Below are 19,635 nucleotides of genomic sequence, written 5' to 3' on the forward strand. Positions count from 1 at the left end.
TGAAATAACTTGTAAAATAAATGAGTTGATGTAGATGTTTTGTAAAAGTGGTAGTGTAAAATAGAAAAAGTAGGTTTTTAGTGTAAAAATGAATGTGTAAAATACAAATACTGATGCGAATGCTCTAAAATGTGTAATTAATGAACTCATGTTAGAATGTCTTAATTAGGAAGTATGAACACTTTATTTTGGATGTCATACCCGTCGTGTCATATTATAATTTTTTAGAAATTGCTCGTGACGTCGTGGTGTACTCATTCATGTATCTTTGTCCGTGCTTCTTAGGTCTTAAGTCACATTTCAGTCACAGCATACAAGTTAGGATGTTTTAAGAATAATATTTGTTAGTTTGAAGTTTTTGTATACACAATCTATTATTTATCTTCAACATTCTTGTCGAATTACAAGGTTAATGTTTCAATTTAATATCTCAAAAATAACTAGAAATAAATGATAGAGATACGTTGAGGGGAGTAGTTTTCGTTCTACTCGACCCTAAACCAATGTGCTCTATAGTCTATTCTTGGCAACAAATCTTGAAGATCTGTTATGCTTGGCTTATTAGGCACATTGCATAGGTCCACAATCCATTATAGGTGGAGGCAAAGGCAATGAACCACGTCAGAGTTTCAGATTATAGGTGGAGGCAAAGGCAATGAACCACGTCAGAGTTTCAGATTTTAGACCACCAATTTGTCAAATCATGACAAATTTTAGGTAGTCTTGAAATAATACTTGAAGCTGTCACATAAGCCTCATTGAGAGCTTAGAGCATGACTCTAGAACTACTTAATAATTTTCACCAACCACATAAACAACAAGCAAATAATACTCATGATCAAATTTTTAACACACGACATCTAAACTACTTGACTGTAGTTACAGACAATTAATGAATTCTATTGATGTTACTTCACATTAGGAAACAGCATGAAGAAAGTCATAGGCATGACCACCTTAAAAATGGATGAACCCAAATGAAAAGGTAATTAAGCACTTCTTGAGTGATCAATTATTCTATTAAAAAAATAGATAAATCCAACTTGAGCATCAGAATACCAGTGGTTACACACGACACCAATGTTCTAGACCTTCACCTTTTCATAATTTTTACACACATAAATGTAATGTAAGTTCACCAATTCCAAATAGTAATTCCAATTGAAAAGCATTTCGGTATAAAAATACTTAAGTCATTATCAAGTTATGATTCAACGTAAAGACTAATGGCGTTAAAAGAATAAAAATCTTCAGTCATATTTCTTATTATTTTATCTATTAAAAAAAAGGATCATTGAATTTATGAGAAGTGAACATTTTCACAAAAAAATAGTTAGTTATTATTGTTATAATTTAATTTATTAAATTTTTTTTCTTCATAATAAATGTAAAATTTGTCATTTAAAATTTATTGTGAAAATATTATAGACATAACATTTTCCATTTATATTCAAAATCAAGACATGAGTATACTTTTACAATAAGTCCGTTTGGATGCTTATTATTATTGAAAACTGAAAATACTATAGTAAAATAATTTTTAAAGGTAAATAGTATCGTAAGATCCAATTTTTTAAATAATTGTTAAAAATTATTTGTAAGCTCATAAATAGTACGCAAGACCAACAAAAAAAACACTTCACTTTTTTTTTTTGATACCAAGATGCTTCTTAAAAACGCATAAAACACGCTTCCGATAAGATCCCATGATTGTCAAGAAAAGAAAAAAGGCGAAACAACTATTTGGTCCTACATTTTGAGTCATAGTCATTGGTCCCTACATTTTGGTAGTAATCAATTTGGTCCTGATATTTCAACGTGCACTCAATTTAGTCCCTACCGTTAACTACTAACGGAAACTGTATACGTGGCAAACGGTATGCCACGGTTGGCATACTATAAAGCTTAGGTGGCAACTAAAATATAATATAAATGACACATCAGCATATGAGCAAAAATAATAATTTATCAATTTAAAGAAATTAAAAAAAATTAAAAGAAAAAACATGAATTCAGATCTGTTGTTGAACATAAACCCAGAGCCAGAAAATTACCANCCATCCAAACAAATTCAAATTGCATACACTTAAAAACCCACAAACAAATATTCAAAATTTTTTATTGAATCCCCCTATTTTCGCATTATTATTAGCAAAATATAAAAGACCTTGGGTTTGAAGAGTTTGGATTTAACACTTTTTTTTTTTATAAATTTTTTTAATGTTTTGGTTTGTGGGAGAGATTAGCAGTTTTGAATTTTAAATACGAGGAGAGAGTATGAGTGGGTAGAAATAGATTTTAGCTAAAGAGTTTGGAGTCAGAGGTTTTAAGAAGTTGTAAGATCACCTTGTTCTTCATCTTCGTCTATTCTTTCTTCGCCTTCTTCTTCTTTTAGACTTCAACTTCCAACTTGAATTAAAGAGATGAGATTTGTGGATTTGATTTGGGTTTAATTTTTTTTGGGTTTTGACTGTGTTCATGTTTAAAAATAGATCTGAATTCATGTTTTTTCTTTTAATTTTTTTAGTTTCTTTAAATTGATAAATTATTATTTTTGCTCATATGATGATGTGTCATTTTATATTATTATTTTAGTTGCCACCTAAGCTTTAAGTATGCCAACCATGCATACCGTTTGCCACATATGCATTTTCTGTTAGTGAATTAACGGTAGGGACCAAATTGAGTGGAAGTTGAAAATATCAGGGACCAAATTAATTATGACTTCAAAATGTAGGGACCAAAATAGTATTTTCGCCAAGAAAAAAAAAAAAAAAAACAAGAAAAGAGGCGGCAAGTTAACCGCATACAATGTATATGATACATAATGCAAACACTTCACCTCGGAATTCGCATGGTTTTCTTTTCTCAACCAACGAGGAGTAACAGTTAGACATCAAAGTTGGTTCCGGTAGACGGCAACAGAGCGTGTGGTCAATCTAAGCAATGAATAAACATTAAATATATAGTGGACCCACCAATGAATCGAAATTAAGGAATGGTTCATGCACCTTTCCCTTCTTTTCCTCTGCTCCTTTGGTTTCCAGAACAAGAAATAATTACTATTTCCACCAATTAACTATATTTTTTTATTATTTAAAACAAAGATTTCTTTCATATTTTTTTTCTTCTCTTTATTGTCATCATAAATCATTCTTCTTCCAGTACAATGAACAACTACAACGTCAACAAAAGCACAGGCTTTTTTTCTTCTTCTCCTCACCTTTTTATTTATCAATTGGACCCTTTTTCAGATTCAGCTTCAGCTTCAGCTTCAGTCTCTGCATCACTATTGTCTTCAGGTACAGTATCTGTGCTTACCCTTTTAAGCTTTTAATGATTTGAATGCGTTATGTATAGGTTTGGATCTTGTTCTTCTTCAATGTGTTTTGGATTTTTGTAAAGTACCCATCTGGGTTTCATGGAATAATTGAAAGTCAGAAGCTTTATGTACGGTTTGTCTAAACCAACTTTTTTTTTTCTTTTCTTTTTTCTGGTGGTAGTTTGTCTTTTTGAAAACTGAGTTTTTTCTCCTTAATTGTTAGTTATTGATATGTTTTTGGAATCCTCAGATATTGCCTAGGATCATAGAATAAAAACTTCTTTCTTGATTCGATTTGTGGCAATTTCATTAAGAAATTAAGCCCATCATTGAGTTTCTGCGAACTATGCAGGCCAGTGTTTCGTGTTTTTGCAAATGGAAAACCTTAGTGTAAGGACAACTATGTATGGTAATATTGCCAAAGAGCAAATTCCATAGTTCTAAATCAGAAGTGAATGAAGGAGAGGATGTTATAATAGGACAGGTGCTTTCTATTAATAGACTTAAGTCTGGATTTTTCTGATCTTTATTTATATTTTTGGATGTCTTCAGATGGTAGCCCATTGATTATTATTTCATTATTATTATTATTATTATTTGCGCTCATTGTATTCATGACTAATACTATTCTTTCCAAACTTTGACTACATCTGAAAGAGAACCTAATCCGATTGAACAGTATAATACACAGCATGCCATCTTTTTCTCTTCTGATAGATAAAAATTACTTTATTACTGAAAAAAAGAAAAAAAAAAAAAAAGAAAAAAAGAAAGAAAGAAGAGGAACCTATGAGTAACTTAGGTTATAAAAATTCTGTTTTATTTTCTAATTGTGTCAGTGTCAAAAAATAGAAGTGGGTCAACTGAGGATGTATGGCATTGTCATCAAAATGGGTAGGGAGTATTAGAGTAGAAGGGGATTTATTTAGCATATTGGACACTTTCAGTAGTTAGAATGGGATTTGGGGGGTGCAGCGTTATGATGAAACATTCTATTTATCAGAGGCTTAGTGAGCCTAATAAAGGGATGCTTTTTCATTTTTTGTTTTCTTTGATGATCACATTAGTATTATGTTTGTCACTGCACCTTCAGACAGTTTTAGTTAGCACAATATCTCCTTTTTTTTTTTAACCATATACTTTCCAGTTCTTATTGTATATTCTTTTCCCCCGTCTCCCCTTTCCTAAGAATGCCTATAATGTTGTGTTTATTGTAGAATAGTTCTTATCATATCGGTGAAAGAGTAACTGATTTGCTAGGTTTGCTTATTGCATTTGGGACAAATAGTGTGCCTGAGGGTGTCATTTGACACATTGATGTTTCTGTGTGAGAAATTGAACAAACCTATATGCCATTCAGAAGACCTCCTAAAATGGAGTTAGCAGTAGCTTATGATGCTGAACACGCAAGTTCTACACAAAGGATTCAGCACGAGTTCTGGCCATTGGATGAAATTGATCCAAAGAATGCGAAGTTTCCATGTTGTTTAGTTTGGACTCCACTCCCAGTAGTGTCATGGTTGGCACCCTTCATTGGGCATGTTGGCATTTGCAGGGAGGATGGTGCTATTTTAGATTTTGCAGGATCCAACTTTGTAAATGTTGATGATTTTTCATTTGGTGCTGTAGCCAGATATCTCCAGCTTGATAGAGAGCAGGTACTCTCTCTCTCCTTCTTGAACCCATCCAGACACGCTTTGTTGTCAATTTGATCATCAATACTTGACAAAGCAATTTAGTGGGAAAATATGAGCATTTGAAATAAGAGTTAAACTGAATATTTTTTTAGTTCTCTCTCTCTCTCTCTCTCTCTCTCCCCTGATATTGGTCAGCCTTTATTTTTGTAACAAAATTGAAAATGCCCGTTAGAATTATGAGTTTGTCACTTATTTCTTCTCTTATCATTTTATGTGAAGGGTTCGTGTTGAATAATTAGAGCTACCAATCGGTTCTGTTGACAATTTTGTAGTGGAAGCTGAATTTTAATGAATTGTTGCTTTCCCCCAAACCTAGTACAGCCATTGACAGTTTTGTTGTTAAATTGGAATGTTAATGCAGTGTTGCTTTCCACCAACCGTAGCTGGGCACACATGCAAGTTTGGCTACAGGCATACTGAGTATGGGACATCACTCACCTGGGATGATGCACTACGGTCTAGTATGCGTTACTTTGAGAATAAATTCTACAACCTCTTCACATGCAACTGCCACTCATTTGTTGCCAACTGTTTTAATCGGCTGTGTTATGGTGGATCAATGAGTTGGAATATGGTAAATGTGGCAGCTCTTATACTATTTAAGGGGCGTTGGGTTGATAGCATGTCAATCCTTAGATCATTCCTCCCTTTTGTAGTGGTGCTCTGCCTTGGTATTGTCATGGTCGGGTGGCCATTCTTGATTGGGCTGTTTTCCTTCTCTCTTCTCCTTCTTGGGTGGTTTTTGATTGGTACTTATTGTGCCAAAAACTTGATAGAGTGCTAGGTCCTTTGTCTTTGATGTTGAAGAGTTTTTAATGGAAGAAAACAGATAGTGTTGTATGGTTATTCCTTCTATAAGTGTTGTTTATAAATAGCTAATATGGAGCTGCTGCAGTTTTTCTGGGGAGACCTTTGTTATCAAAAGTTGTCCACCTAGAATCAAGAAGCGGATTAAAACTGTAGATTATTGACTAAATAATGGAAATTAAATCTTCTCTCTCTCATCAGCGTAGAATTTGAAATTTGCATTGTATTAATTTCTGTAGTTGGAAACTTGTACTTGAGTGACTTATATTCTTTATGGGGCAGGACAATGTTGCACTGTGTGGAGAGATTGGGAAGGAGCACAGAAGCATGCTCTCTCCCATATGCCAAGCATGATGAACCCAACCAGATACAGCAATAGTGTAAAGTGTTTCTGAAGAATTTGAAAATACAAAGCATGTCTTTGGTGGTAATTTAGTCCTTGCTATTTTTTTGTACTGGAGAGGATAATATCTTGCTTTGGATGTACTGATAGTCAGGCTGAGTGTTCCCAATAATTATCTCGGTGTATGTCGTCTTTTATATATATGCATTATCTTTCACATAGTTTGTGGGTCTCACAATTGTGGGTTCTAAATGTTGCGAGAGAAAAGAAGTATATGTCGGATGCGCAAAATACCTATTTATGTGTCACGGATGGTAAAATGGATTGATCTTGTCCTAAGCTAATGCATCTTTATAATCTCGACTATTTCCTGTGACCAGAAACTGGCAGCAGAAGCAATACTTTCCTTGGTTTTGTGCCTTTGGTCCCCTCTGGTGTATAATTCAATGACAATGAATTATATTTCAATAAGAAAATTTGAAAAATTCCCAAGTTTCATTTGGCCATTCTATAGGTGTGAGCGTTAACGTGGGGACAGCAAAATTGTTCCCAAAATAAAGAATGAAAATTTTAATATATGTGAAGATTGACAAGATTCTTCATTGTCTTGTGGGTTTTGATGCAGACATGCATGAGGCCGAAATCAATTGTAGTGGTGCCAATTCTGATGGAGACATGCATGAAGCTGTAATCAATTATAGGGCGGGGCTGATGTTGACAATTACTCGATTGAGTTTTGAATGCTATAACCAGGGCTATTACACTGTGTAATACTTTTTCAATAGTTGAGATCTAAAGTTAAGAAGGTAACTTTTAATCTCATCCATTAGATCAACAAGTTTTTAAAAGTTTAAAAAAAATGTATAAAGAGTTGAAATTTAAGTGAACTAGAGCATAAGCATCACTGTGTAAAGTCTTGCAAAATAAAAAAAAAAGTTGCTTATTTTACACATTTTGAGCAAAAAACACCCACATCATTGGGTGTAATATTGTGCATTTACAATTGCTATAGTAACCGTGCATACTGTAACTCTTCTATCTATTATTTTATATATTTTTCTCTCTCCTCTTTCTTGCCTTGTTAGACTCTCTCTCACCCATTCTTCAATGCCAAGAAGAAAAAGAAGAAGCTGACCATCACAACAACCCACTGCTAACCACCACTGCAACCCAGTACCGCCGACCACCACCACAACGACACGGACACACCACAAAATCATCAAAATCGTTCTAAATCTAGTTCCAAATTCATCAAACCCATATACAAATTCATATAAATAATCAAACCGAAATTGAAAAAAGAAGAAGGAGAAGAAGAAGAAAGAATGAAGAAGATGCTAAAGAGAAGCAAAATTTGCAGATCTGCCCAAAATTACTATTTTCTCCACCCAAAATTTCTCTTTCTCCGCCCAAAATCACTGCCCTTAATCAAACCCAAGCCAAAATCATCATCTATAACAAAAGTATAAAACCCAAATTGTAAAAGAAGAAGAGGAAAGAAAAAGATTCTCAAAAAAAAAAAAAAAAAAAAAAAAAAAAGAGAAGGAGAAGAAAGAGAGGATGAGATAGAGATAAGGACAAGAAGAAGAAGAAAGGAGTGTATTCAGAGAAAAAAAAAAAGTAAGTGTTAGATAGAAATAGGTGGGAAATAATAAAAAAAGTGAGAAAAAAATATTATTTTAATAAAAAGTGTGTATAATAGATAAACTGATATATGTGATTTTGTAAAATGTCTGTGTAAAATAAAAAAAGTGGGATTTTATGTTAAAAGAGATGAAAAATTTTAGACAGGCTGATACGGTTGCTCCAAGGGTATTGCACAATGCACTGCATCCCAGTCCTCAGTTCCCAAAGGTGACGTGATCCTGTGGTACGCATTGTAGGCGATCCTAATTGAAAAGTGAAAACCTGAGATACATGTGTTACTAATTGGACTGGAGGTGAGTATAAATCAAAGCACAAGAAAACAAACATCATACTTCTTGTTTTTGTAGCCAAGCACGCATATTAGACACCATGGAAAGGCACTCAAATTATCAAAATGACTATCAAATGGCAGCATTGAGATGAAACAGAAATTTCAACAAGGTCGCTATCATTAGTTGGCATTTGGGCAGGCAAATGACTGTTTAAAAACCCATCCACCTAGAATACACAAGCAAATTGTTCTTAAGCAGTGTCTGATTTTGGCAATACAGGAGAGGGAGGTTAGAATAGCACTGAAGGATCAAGACAGAGCTGCCACTCTGATTTATCTTCCATAATTATCTCAAAAATTTGAAGTATTGTCTCCGCATAACAAGACTTTGATAAATACTTCTCATGCTCCATACTTGGGGGCCTTCCAAACCTTAAAGGCAACCTCATGCAGAAATCTATCTGCCGGTATCACAAGATTTCCACCATGCTGTGCAAAAATGAAAACAATTATTATATACATAGTGAAGCAGATATCTTAATCAACTGAAACCCAGAGATATTAGAATTCAAGTAAAAAGGGAGAAATCATGAATATGATAACTATAATTTGTACCTCCTTAAAATCTTTAAAAGAAAATGCCTCCACCATATCCTTGCGGGTTACAGCATACTGCCATTGAGCAATCAAAATTGGGCAATGGTGCCTGTTCATCACAAATGAATTGGAGCTATAAGAAATGGTCTAAGAAGTGCTAGAAGCCACCAAGTTTATACTCACCTAACATCTTTCCGTGGAGACTCTCCTCTCATGGTGTAACTTTGACGAGGGAAGAGTATTGAAAGATCAGAGATTTTCTCATCTTTAGGCATCAAAACTGACAAGTTGGGATCATTATCCTCTAAGACATCACCAAAGCTCATCAAGAGGGACAAATGCAGACGGGAACTAATTTCAGAGGCAGGTTGGGCTATCTGCAATATACCACCAACCAAAGCATTGACATACTCCATGTCATTGGCAATATTAGCCTTGTTTCTCTCACTAATTAACTTTTCACCATCCCCAATGTGCACAAACACCACATCATATTCACTCATATCTAGTGCCTTCCCTCCTTTAAACCCGAGCAACTTTAGCAACTCAGCAGCCACAACTTCTGCTGGTAATTCCCCAAGAGATTGTTGGTTTGTAATTAAGTCATCAAATTGCAACACAGAAATGCCCAGTTTGGCACCAAAAGATTTCAAACTTGTATTGTTTGTGATTATAGCAGCTTTCATTCCCATGAACCTGAGTTTAAAAAGTATGTTGGTTGATATTGTCTACCTGTATTTTTAATGTATATGACAATTTCTGAACAAAACCCAACAGACAAATGATACCTCTCTGATATGGTTGGCATTCTAGTGGTGTTGCCACTCTGAAAAACAGAGAAATTATGCTATTTATTAGATTTCATCTTGAAACTATACTCTCTAAAGCTAAAAAGTATAAGAATCTCACCTTGTCAAGATAAGATTCATAAGCATCCAGCAATACTGCAACCTCCCTAACCACTCTCTCATCCTCACTTTCTGCAGTCCATATTCAAGTCAATCAATCCCAATGATCACACATTTTGCAACTTTCAAAAGTAAATAGAGAACCATGAATAACCATGAACAGAACCAGCACAATGAAATTGAAATTCCAAGCACATTTAACCGGATAAATATAGCTTTCAGAAGTTAAAAGAGCGGTGTATACTTGATTTCCGAGGCACCAAGATAAATTAAATTGGATTGTGTGCACAGCGCTTTTGAGACCTATGACAAACGAGTAATATGCCAGAGAGACAGAAATTTCACAACTTTCTCAGGTAGCAAGTTGTGAATGGTTTAACATCACTTTCACATAGACCCACCACTAATACAATTTTTATTATACAGTAATCATAAAATGCCACCTCTAACAGCCGTGAAAAAAGTTGTGAAATTTTTGTGTCACTAGACACAATAATGCACACATACTAATACTTCTACCCCTCAAAAGCTCTATGCGTGGTCTTGGGCATCAATTGAAATATCTATATGCGCTAGATTAAATACAATAATAGCAAACCCAACTCATTAAATGAGCTTCCTATATAACTTGGGAGCACATATGGATGTTTTGCACATATCAGTGAAAAGTATCAATTTAACACCTTTTTGTGTTTTTGCAACAGCACAGACTCAATTGCATGGAGTTCATCAAAACTGAAAGCTTTAAGCATACCCCTAATACAAATGAAGAATCAAATTAACACCTTCTTTTGTTTTGGATGAATCAAATTTAAGATTTTTCCTTTCTAAATTATCAAACAAAGGAATCTATCTGATGGGTATTGAAAGCATTACAAGCAAACATGAAACAAAGTGCCAATTATATAAAAACTTAGAGAGAGAGAGAGAGAGAGAGAAACCAGAGGAAGGGGCATTGGGGAGGGTCAAGAAGCCACATGAAGCTTTGGAAGAGAGAGAGTGTAGATGGGTATGAGATGGTTGGATGAAAGGTGCCAACCCATCTCCGTACAATATCAGAGCTCGGCTTGGTTTGTCCGCCATTTTCTTCTTTCTTTTTCTTTTCTTTTGCGTTCAGAAACAGCAGCTCAGAACAGTGAGGCTTTAGAGACAAGAGAGAGAGAGATGGATGCCACTTCGAGAGGTGTAATTCATTTTTGTGCACGTTGCATTTGATTGGAGGAAGTACATACTCCACACAAACAGCACAGCACAGCAGTATTAAGAAATTTAGGAAAAATGATAGGGACAAAAGGATGTCACTTGTGGTAAAAGTTGTGGGATTTTTGACAACCCTTACTCGAAATTTAGATCGGCTCCTATAAACTACAAACCCCACCCCTTCGTATTTTTTGCATTGCACATATATATAGGATATTATGACTATAGGGTATAGCCCATTAGACCCCCCTTTTTTTAAAAAAAAAAATTCGAAAATTACTTACAGTCCCATCAAAAAAGAAAAGAAAATTACTTACAGATCTCAACTTTAGATATTATAAACACACCAATATGTGTCAAGTACCAACTAATTGAACTATAAAATTCTTAGCAACTAGGCCCAATTTAACCTTATTATAATTTTATTTAATGTCTGATTTGTTGTATGGGTTTTTTTTCCCCTCCTTTTGTGATATGTGTCCTAGTTGTTATCTATTAAAAAAATTATTTATTGCAATAGTTATACCAAATCACAATGAAACAACTCAATGAGTGTCTCATAATAAATTTAAAAAAAAAAAAGAAAAAAAAAACTCAATAAGTGAATACCATGTGGGGATTATAAAGAAAAAAAATACCAAGTGGAAGGTCGATGATATCAACTTTGACCAAAAGAGTATAAAATTAAATCACATGACATTTACTCGTTAAGTTGTTACATGAGTGATTTGGTAAATCTATGACAAAGTATACTCTATCCTCATCCTTTCATTTCTCTCTTTTCCTCTCTCACTCTCTCACCTAATGCCTAATGACCACCCTCATTGAAGTTTGTCACTATCAATCTCTCTGTATTTTTCTATTATTGATTCTTTATATCTTCTCCCCCAACAATTTATTAACTCTCTAAATCTCTTCGATTATCTACTATTATGTGATATATGCATGGTTTTAAAAATCGGACTAAACCAACCGGTCTGATTGATTCAACTGGGAGCTGGGTACTAGTCTGGTTCAGTAAAAATGCCCAAAATCGATCAAAAACTGGTAAAAATTGAGAAGTAGAAGCAAATCTGATTGCCCTCAGTTTGGTTTTTTAAACCATGAATATATGAAAGTTTATATTGACAAATCCAACAACAATACTTTGATCGACTTTCCAAGCAATCTCAACCGGCATCAATATTCTCCACCATCCACTCGACATCTTTAGGTCGAGTGACATTTTGGGTGTGACTCACGTCCCACCAAGCTATGATTGAATGACCCCATGAAAATGAAAAACGAAAAAAAAAGAAAGAAAAAGAATATATATATATATATAAACAATCTTTAAAAGTTTAAGTGACCCCATGAAAATGTGTTCCATAGAATGTGGGTGTATTTTTTTTATTTTTATAAATATTCTTGGATATGTTCAAATTAGTCGGCCAATTATGGTATATTAAAAAAAATATTTTTAATAATATATTCTCCATTTATATAAAAAAAATATTATAATTATGTAATTTAAATCTTTAATATGTTCAAATTAGTCGGCCAATTATGGTATATTAAAAAAAATATTTTTAATAATATATTCTCCATTTATATAAAAAAAATATTATAATTATGTAATTTAAATCTTTTTATTAAATTACATTTTTCACACACACACACACACATATATATCTATGTATTGTTGTTGAATGCAAAATACATTATATTATATGTTTCATTACATAAAACTTATAAAAGTATAAAATATTTTTAAATAACACATGCATTATTTATCTTACAAATTTTACATTATATTTTTATAAAATAATTATGTTACATTTTTTTACGCATCGCGTGGATTTGCAACTAATTATATTAGCTTTGGTACTCCAACAATACCAAAAGTTCATTGGGAAGAAACTTCTGGTCAAGTTGGTCATGTCTTGAAAATAAATTAGTATTTACTAGGTGTGGTAATTTGTGTTTGGTGTGTGTCCTAGGGAAGAATTAGCATGCAGTTGGGTAGGTGTGGAGTTCATACCTATAGCTATAAAGCTTTTATCCAGTGTAGTGTTATTGATGGTAGTCTTATAATCTTATTGAGGGTTGCTAGTGTAGTCTCTGTATATATAATGTGGGAGAAATGTGTATCTAAGACATCGTTTATATTATTTTTCGTGATAGTTGGGTTAAAATGAATTGACACCTTACAAATTAATTAATTACCCTAGTTAATTAATTAGTCCAATTACATGCAATGACGTGATAGCACAAACAAATCACCAAATAACTAAATGTAGCGGAAATTAAATTTGACACAAGTGATTTGTTTACGAATAGGGAAAACCATCGAGGCAAAACCCTACCGAATAAATTTAAGGTCTCAACTCCCGAGAATCCACTATTATCAATCATAAGCAATTACAAATATAAGAAATCTTACCAAACCCTTTGGCCTATCCTGAAATACCAATTTACAGTTGAACCCTTACTCCAATATCTAATTGGACTTGTATTGTAGCGGCAATCTCTCCATTCAATGCACAGATCTTAGTACATGACTAACTCACCAACTTGAAGAAGATTGTTGGCTGCAAAGTTCTTCAGTTCATCAACAATGAAGATCAGGAAACTTCTTGGTCACAAAACCCTTGGCGTAAAGATGCAGTAACTTCTTCAGAGAGAATGATGAACTAGAGCAATTTCTGCCTCTAGTCACACAATGCATGCGCGACGGCCTTTAAAATAATCTTTATATATGTCTAGAGTTATGAGAAAAGAAACCATACACAAATACATAAGCATATGCGTGTAATCAAATCTAAAAAGTCTAATTTCGTAATTCTCAACAGATACAGCTTGTGTCGAGCTTCTGTCGAGTTTCAACATTAAATCTTGATAGAAGTCTTTCTATCGAGATTGTTGTCGAGTTTTAATGAATAGCTCTTCTTTACTTGTTTCTTGGTCAGATCTTCATGGTTTTAACACTTGACTTGAACAACATGTTTCTTGAAGTCTTAAACTCATCCTCGATAGAAGTCTTTATGTCGAGATTGCTGTCGAACTTTAATGAACAACTCTTCTTCACTTGTTTCTTGGTTAAATATTTATAGCTTTAACACTTGACTTGAACATGTTTCTTGAAGTCTTAAACTCATCATAGATTTACCCAATTACAAGTAAAGTGGATTTTGTCAAAAGATTAGCCAATTACATAAAATATGTCCCTAACAGTGATTATCTTTTCTTACCTCTTTCACTTGTATCATATTTTTAGAAGGAGAAGTTGACATTGCTACGGAAAAAGCTTTTAAGAGTAGCAAACAATAATAGCCCATCTAAATGATAGTGACTTCTTACAAAATTAATGAATTATTATTTTATTAAACACTCAAACCAGGTGAGGAGCCGTGCAACATTAATATACCATAGAAGTTTAGTTTAGAAGGTTGGTGAAGCCCAGTCCAACGTTGTCAATTAGAAATGATGAATAATTCAAGGAATCTATTTAGTAAAAAGTGGTAGTTGGTACCATGTCCTGATAGAGACAGAGAGAGTACTAAGTCAGCAAATTGACATAGAAACCTATTTGAATTTTGAAGTGACGTTGTTATTGATTTGAGAACTGATTCATATTAAGGCCAGAAGATGTGTCAATAATCCCCCAAATTCATGAAACATTTTGGATGGATAATGGATTTGACATATTGGCCATGCTTCGTTCATCAATTAGTTTATTTGCTTATGTACAGATTATTAAAACCTCATTGATTTTAGGTACAATCACATTTTAATCAAATTTCAGCAAATAAACAAATCACCAAAATCAGCAAAATGGTCATCCAAATGCATTGAAAGACTACTTCACGCTCTAATAAATTGCATCAGATAATCATCCACGAATTGAGATAGATTTTGTACACAATCAGCAGCATTTGATTACCAAGAAAAAGAGCATACACAAGCTAACCAAAAGGCAAAATTTTGAGGCAACAGTACCATACAAAGTTACAAACTAATTACAAGAGTAAGTTCTATGTGAACTGAACTGCCTAGCTGGTGGGTTTAATCATAATTTTCTAACTAATGCCACAATCCTGGCCTCTCTTGCCCCAAAGAAATACAGTGGCTGCTCCCTTTTAGCAATAATGAACGATGATGAACAATCTGTCATAAATCAAAAAGATTTTTTTTTTTTTTAAAGCAAAATCCATTGAATTTTCCAAATCAGAGCAATAGTGCATGGGACTTAAGTTTAGAACACCTTTCTAAGGACTCCTTTGGTGAAAAAACTTCAGGTTCTCAATCTTCAATCCTTGTGTTAAAAGTGAAACTTGGAAATACTGCTGCCAGACTCAGATCCCTAGAGTATGTTACAAATATTAACAAGCACAGTCAGTATAAGATTTCTGGAATCAACAAAATAGTTGGGCAGGCACATAGATTCAAAGAGTTGTAAATGAATTAATTGGGGGACACAAATATAATGTAAAGGCATGGATACTTCAAATAAGGTAGCGTCATGTTCTTCAAGATGTTTGGGTTTCTAAGAACAAAATCCTTCCACTCTTCGGTATTGATTCTATCATCCTTGTCAGCATTAGCATTTGCAAATGTCTGCAAGAGTGATCTTATGAGTACTAGTGTGTTTCAAACAATGACATAAGTTAGAATGATCGAATTTAGATATATTCTTACACTGTCCATGATAGCCTCAAGAAGATCATCTGTCAATGTTATATCAGATTCCATTAAAATGACAATTACCATTGCCTTAACCTGATATCAACCAAAGGTTGCTTTTAGCTAAAAGAATCATGGGGGAACATAAAATGGCTTAGGCATTAGTCTTTGAAAAAAAATTATAGAACCAAAGACTACAAAGTATACTTACTTCTTCTCGCTTTATAAACCCAGTTTGTCTCAGATCATACAACCTGAATGCAACTGCAAGAACTCAACAAGAAACACAGATTGATGGATCCGTGAATTGCAGTTGACTGTATAAAGCAAAAGATTGTCCCTTGAACACTTACAATCAATTTTTTCTTCCATGGGAGCATTGGGATGGAAGACACTGAGTGCATGGACAAATTCGTCAAATTCAATGACACCATTTCTCTTTTCATCAAAAAGAACAAAAACCTAGAACAGCACAAGTAATAGTTGAATATATTTTAGAGAGAGAGAGAGAGAAACTAATATTCACATGTAAAATCTCTTTTATCCGGAGCTTACAGTTAAGCAATAGACAAACTCTGTTTCTTTACCAGTGCCAAGGGAAACTTGTTATCTTTATAAAAGGTTTTTTTTTACAGTTCAATTGTTGAATTGTTACTACTATCATAGTTTAAATTGTTTAATACCACCACGCAATAAATTTGAAGCAAAATGCTCACAACAGAAGGGGAAGCGAGTAGAAGAAGAAGAAGATAAAAGTTATTACAACCCATTTACCCTGTCCAGAAAGAAATTTTCACCGCTTCGAGTTTTGAGCAGTGCTAAATGAAGCTCTTCCTACAAGATAACAAACATAAATTATAACTATTTACAACTATTGATTAAAACCTTGTGAATATGTGATCAATGTTAATGTGTCCATAAACTATCAATCAATGCCACTGCATACTCAAACTGGATGATGATCATGTATATAAGTGTTAAAGTGTCATAAATTATGTAAGCCCTTTCTGCTCTTTTTTTTTTTTTATCTCCCTCTTTCATAAAAAAATAAGTTCACATCATCAGCCAAACCTAAATTTCTTTGGATAGATTTGTCTCACTGACTCAAGAAACACTAAACCAAATCCTCCTCTCAACCAATCTGATGTATTAATTTCAATTTTCATAACTTGGTCATCCTAATTATACTACGTATCACTGAACTTGTCAACTAATTACTCATGAAAAGGGAAAAACCATGTACTACCTCTCCATTTAGACACAATAAGTTTTATTTTCATCCAAAAAACACACACACACACACTAGTCATATGTGAACTTCTAAGCTTAAATACTCATCTTAAACAAAAAGTAACTTATGGCAATCACAGGCCAAATGAAGGAAGGAAAAAAGAAAAGAAAAAGGAAATCCCTAAAATGCATCATCCAACAAAAAATAACACAACCAGACCAATTCCCAAGAATCAAAATCTATTTACCTTTTGAATCAACCCATCGTCAATAATTGAACTACTCAACTTTTTAAACAGCTCGTATAATGCCTCAACTTCATTCACAGTGACTGCATCATTAAGAGCATATGCATTAGCTCATATAAAATAGCATAAAGCTGAAAATATAGTCAATGAAGTCCAAAAATCACCCACATCATATTATAAACTAGTTATGCTAATGCTTTTGCAAATATACAAGTTACAGTAGTTTATACAAAATAAATTTTTATTATTTCTTTACATTTATTGATGGTAAAGGAAGATGGTAGATGGTGATTATTGTATGCAAAGAAAGAGAAACAATTAATTTTTTTTAGAACAATTGATATTATAATGAAATATAATATACTTTTTTTGCAGTCGCGGAAAAGTGTAATACAAATCCTATATTACAATGAACTATGTTGGGTTAAAATGAATTGACATTTTTGCAAATTAATTAATTGCCCAAGTTAATTAATTAGTCAAATTACATGTAATAGCGTGGTAACACAAAAAAAAAATCACCAATTAAACTAAATGTAATGGAAAATAAATTTAACACAGGTGATTTATTTACAAATGGAGAAAACCACCGAAGCAAAACTCCATCGGGTGAATTTAAGGCCACCACTCCCAAGAATCCACTATTATTAATTACAAGCGGTTACAAGTATAAGGAATCTTACTAAACCCTTTGGCCTATCTAGAAGTACCAACCTACTGTTGAACCCTTATCCTAATACCCAATTGGACTTGTATTGTAGCGGCAATCTTTCTATTCAATACATGAATCCCAGTACGTTACTAACCAATGATGTACAGATCCTAGTACATGACTAACTCACTAACTTGAGGAAGATTGTTGGCTGCAAAATTCTTCAATTCATCAACAATGAAGATCAGGAAGCTCATTGGTCACAAAACCCTTGGCGTAAAGACGCAATAGCTTCTACAGAGAGAATAATGAACTGGGGCACTATCTGCATGTATTATTTTTGCATCATCTTATGATGATCCTTAAAATAATCCTTATATATGTCTAGGATTGTGAGAAAAGAAACCCTACACAAATACATAGGAATATGCGTGTAATCAGATCTAAAAAGTTTGATTTTATAATTCTTGACAGATACAGCTTGTGTCGAAAATCTGTCGAGTTTCAACACTAATTCTCGTTAGAAAGGATTTTGTTGAGACTTCTGTTGAGCTTTATAGAACAACACTTTCTTCACTTGTTTCTTGGTTAAATTTGCATGGTTTCAATTCTTAACTTGAACACTTGTTCTTGAAGTACTAAACCCATTATAGATCTACCCAATTACAAGTAAAGTGCGTTTTATCAAAGGATTAGCCAATTTACATAAAATATATCCCTAACAATCTCCCCATTTGGCAATCCGTGACAAAACCACAACAAAACAAATAATCATTAGAGAACTCTTAAATCACTCAACTCATAACCACTTGTTGTATTACAAAATAAATCTATCCCTACTACAAACTCTTGCAAAACTTTGTAAGAAGAGAGTTCATGGCAAGATAGACTTTCACAATCTATCTTTCTGAAACACTTAAATAAAACTCATCAAAGCATCATGTGTGAAACAGAAATAAAGATTGTGTATATAAAGAAACATGTGTATAAAGATAGAAAAGAAACATTACATATAGAGATAGGAGAAAAGGACACAAGACCGGTGTACAAGAGGCTAATGTAACTAAAAAGAAAGAAAAGTACATATAAACCTCACTACATCCCTAAAAAAGATATACACTCCCCCTATCAAAAAAATGTCCTATACTAACTCTTCCCCTAAGTACAAGACTACTCTCAAACCAAAACTACTCCTCCTCTTTGTCACGACTGAGAAAGAGCAAGTCACTGAGAGGTTGTCATCTAGTCATCATTGGAAGAGTCAGCATCATCCTCATCATCATTAACTGCATCATTAGGTGAGGCCTCTGAAGAAGGAGAGGGGGAAGGAGCAAAGACAACCATGCGAGCCTATTTGCAAGCAATGCGACCGATGCAGGTGTTCATCTGACAAATCTCATTTATGAGATAGTCAAGATGACCACCAAAGTTAGCCTCCATCTGCTAAAGTTGCGCAATGATGGCCTTGAGGGTCATACCACCAGTCTTTCTTTTAGCTATCACGCAAATCCTTCAGCACTTCTCCATTCCCATTCCTTTTTCTCTCCTCTCTTCACCATCATAGGTGCCATCAGCGCTGGTTCTGTCCGACAGAGCGAGGCCCAGCTTCAACCGAAGTAGCCTTAAGTGGAGGCCCATCTTCTTCTGCTCATTCTTCCTTTGCGGCTGGTGGTATGACCCTCAAGGCCATCATTGCGCAACTTTAGCAGATGGAGGCTAACTTTGGTGGTCATCTTGACTATCTCATAAATGAGATTTGTCAGATGAACACCTGCATCGGTCGCATTGCTTGCAAATAGGCTCGCATGGTTGTCTTTGCTCCTTCCCCCTCTCCTTCTTCAGAGGCCTCACCTAATGATGCAGTTAATGATGATGAGGATGATGCTGACTCTTCCAATGATGACTAGATGACAACCTCTCAGTGACTTGCTCTTTCTCAGTCGTGACAAAGAGGAGGAGTAGTTTTGGTTTGAGAGTAGTCTTGTACTTAGGGGAAGAGTTAGTATAGGACATTTTTTTGATAGGGGGAGTGTATATCTTTTTTAGGGATG

At 34.0% G+C, this 19,635-nt stretch overlaps 3 protein-coding genes across 8 annotated transcripts in view; 1 reads left to right on the forward strand and 2 right to left on the reverse strand.

The window, feature by feature from the left end:
* The first annotated feature begins 2,984 nt into the window (after positions 1–2,984).
* LOC112000522 (protein REVERSION-TO-ETHYLENE SENSITIVITY1) lies at positions 2,985–6,023 on the forward strand. 5 transcript variants are annotated; one of them, XM_024032677.2, is made up of 3 exons: positions 2,985–3,302; positions 4,540–4,980; positions 5,381–6,023. In XM_024032677.2, the coding sequence occupies exons 2-3, from the start codon at positions 4,672–4,674 to the stop codon at positions 5,801–5,803; spliced, it is 732 nt and encodes a 243-aa protein (XP_023888445.1). In that variant the 5' UTR covers positions 2,985–3,302; positions 4,540–4,671; the 3' UTR covers positions 5,804–6,023. The 5 variants fall into 5 exon arrangements, with proteins under 5 accessions (XP_023888445.1, XP_065618673.1, XP_023888446.1 ...); XM_065762601.1 differs by having other exon boundaries at positions 4,545–4,980; XM_024032678.2 differs by having other exon boundaries at positions 4,583–4,980.
* Positions 6,024–8,202: 2,179 nt separating this feature from the next.
* On the reverse strand, positions 8,203–10,965 carry LOC112024517 (uncharacterized). The gene is made up of 6 exons (XM_024057137.2): positions 10,534–10,965; positions 9,594–9,664; positions 9,473–9,510; positions 8,868–9,380; positions 8,703–8,793; positions 8,203–8,576 (listed from the first exon to the last, which is right to left on the reverse strand). The coding sequence occupies exons 1-6, from the start codon at positions 10,673–10,675 to the stop codon at positions 8,490–8,492; spliced, it is 942 nt and encodes a 313-aa protein (XP_023912905.2). The 5' UTR covers positions 10,676–10,965; the 3' UTR covers positions 8,203–8,489.
* A 3,706-nt stretch (positions 10,966–14,671) lies between these two features.
* LOC112024507 (calcineurin B-like protein 10) overlaps positions 14,672–19,635 on the reverse strand; it is an 11,903-nt gene continuing 6,939 nt past the window's right edge. The window contains exons 3-10 of one of the 2 annotated variants that reach the window (XM_065762609.1): positions 16,933–17,015; positions 16,229–16,288; positions 15,808–15,916; positions 15,666–15,718; positions 15,470–15,550; positions 15,276–15,388; positions 15,036–15,134; positions 14,672–14,938 (exon numbers count right to left, since the gene is read on the reverse strand). In XM_065762609.1, the coding sequence (XP_065618681.1) occupies positions 15,074–15,134; positions 15,276–15,388; positions 15,470–15,550; positions 15,666–15,718; positions 15,808–15,916; positions 16,229–16,288; positions 16,933–17,015 (560 nt within the window). In that variant the 3' untranslated portion in view covers positions 14,672–14,938; positions 15,036–15,073. The other variant, XM_065762610.1, reaches the window with a different exon arrangement.

The sequence above is a fragment of the Quercus suber genome, unplaced genomic scaffold (genome assembly GCF_002906115.3).
Source record: "Quercus suber isolate HL8 unplaced genomic scaffold, Cork oak 2.0 scaffold_465, whole genome shotgun sequence".
NCBI classification, from domain to species: domain Eukaryota; kingdom Viridiplantae; phylum Streptophyta; class Magnoliopsida; order Fagales; family Fagaceae; genus Quercus; species Quercus suber.

Bases quoted from the DNA above. Each gene is read 5' to 3' on its own strand.
- LOC112024517 (XM_024057137.2), bottom strand. From the start codon at position 10,675: ATGGCGGACAAACCAAGCCGAGCTCTGATATTGTACGGAGATGGGTTG. The intron at 8,794-8,867 runs GTGAGTATAAAC...TGTGATGAACAG, and splicing joins TCTCCACGGAAAGATGTTAG to GCACCATTGCCCAATTTTGA. The intron at 8,577-8,702 runs GTACAAATTATA...ATTTTTGCACAG, and splicing joins CTTTTAAAGATTTTAAGGAG to CATGGTGGAAATCTTGTGAT.
- LOC112000522 (XM_024032677.2), top strand. From the start codon at position 4,672: ATGCCATTCAGAAGACCTCCTAAAATGGAGTTAGCAGTAGCTTATGAT. The intron at 4,981-5,380 runs GTACTCTCTCTC...ATGTTAATGCAG, and splicing joins TCCAGCTTGATAGAGAGCAG to TGTTGCTTTCCACCAACCGT.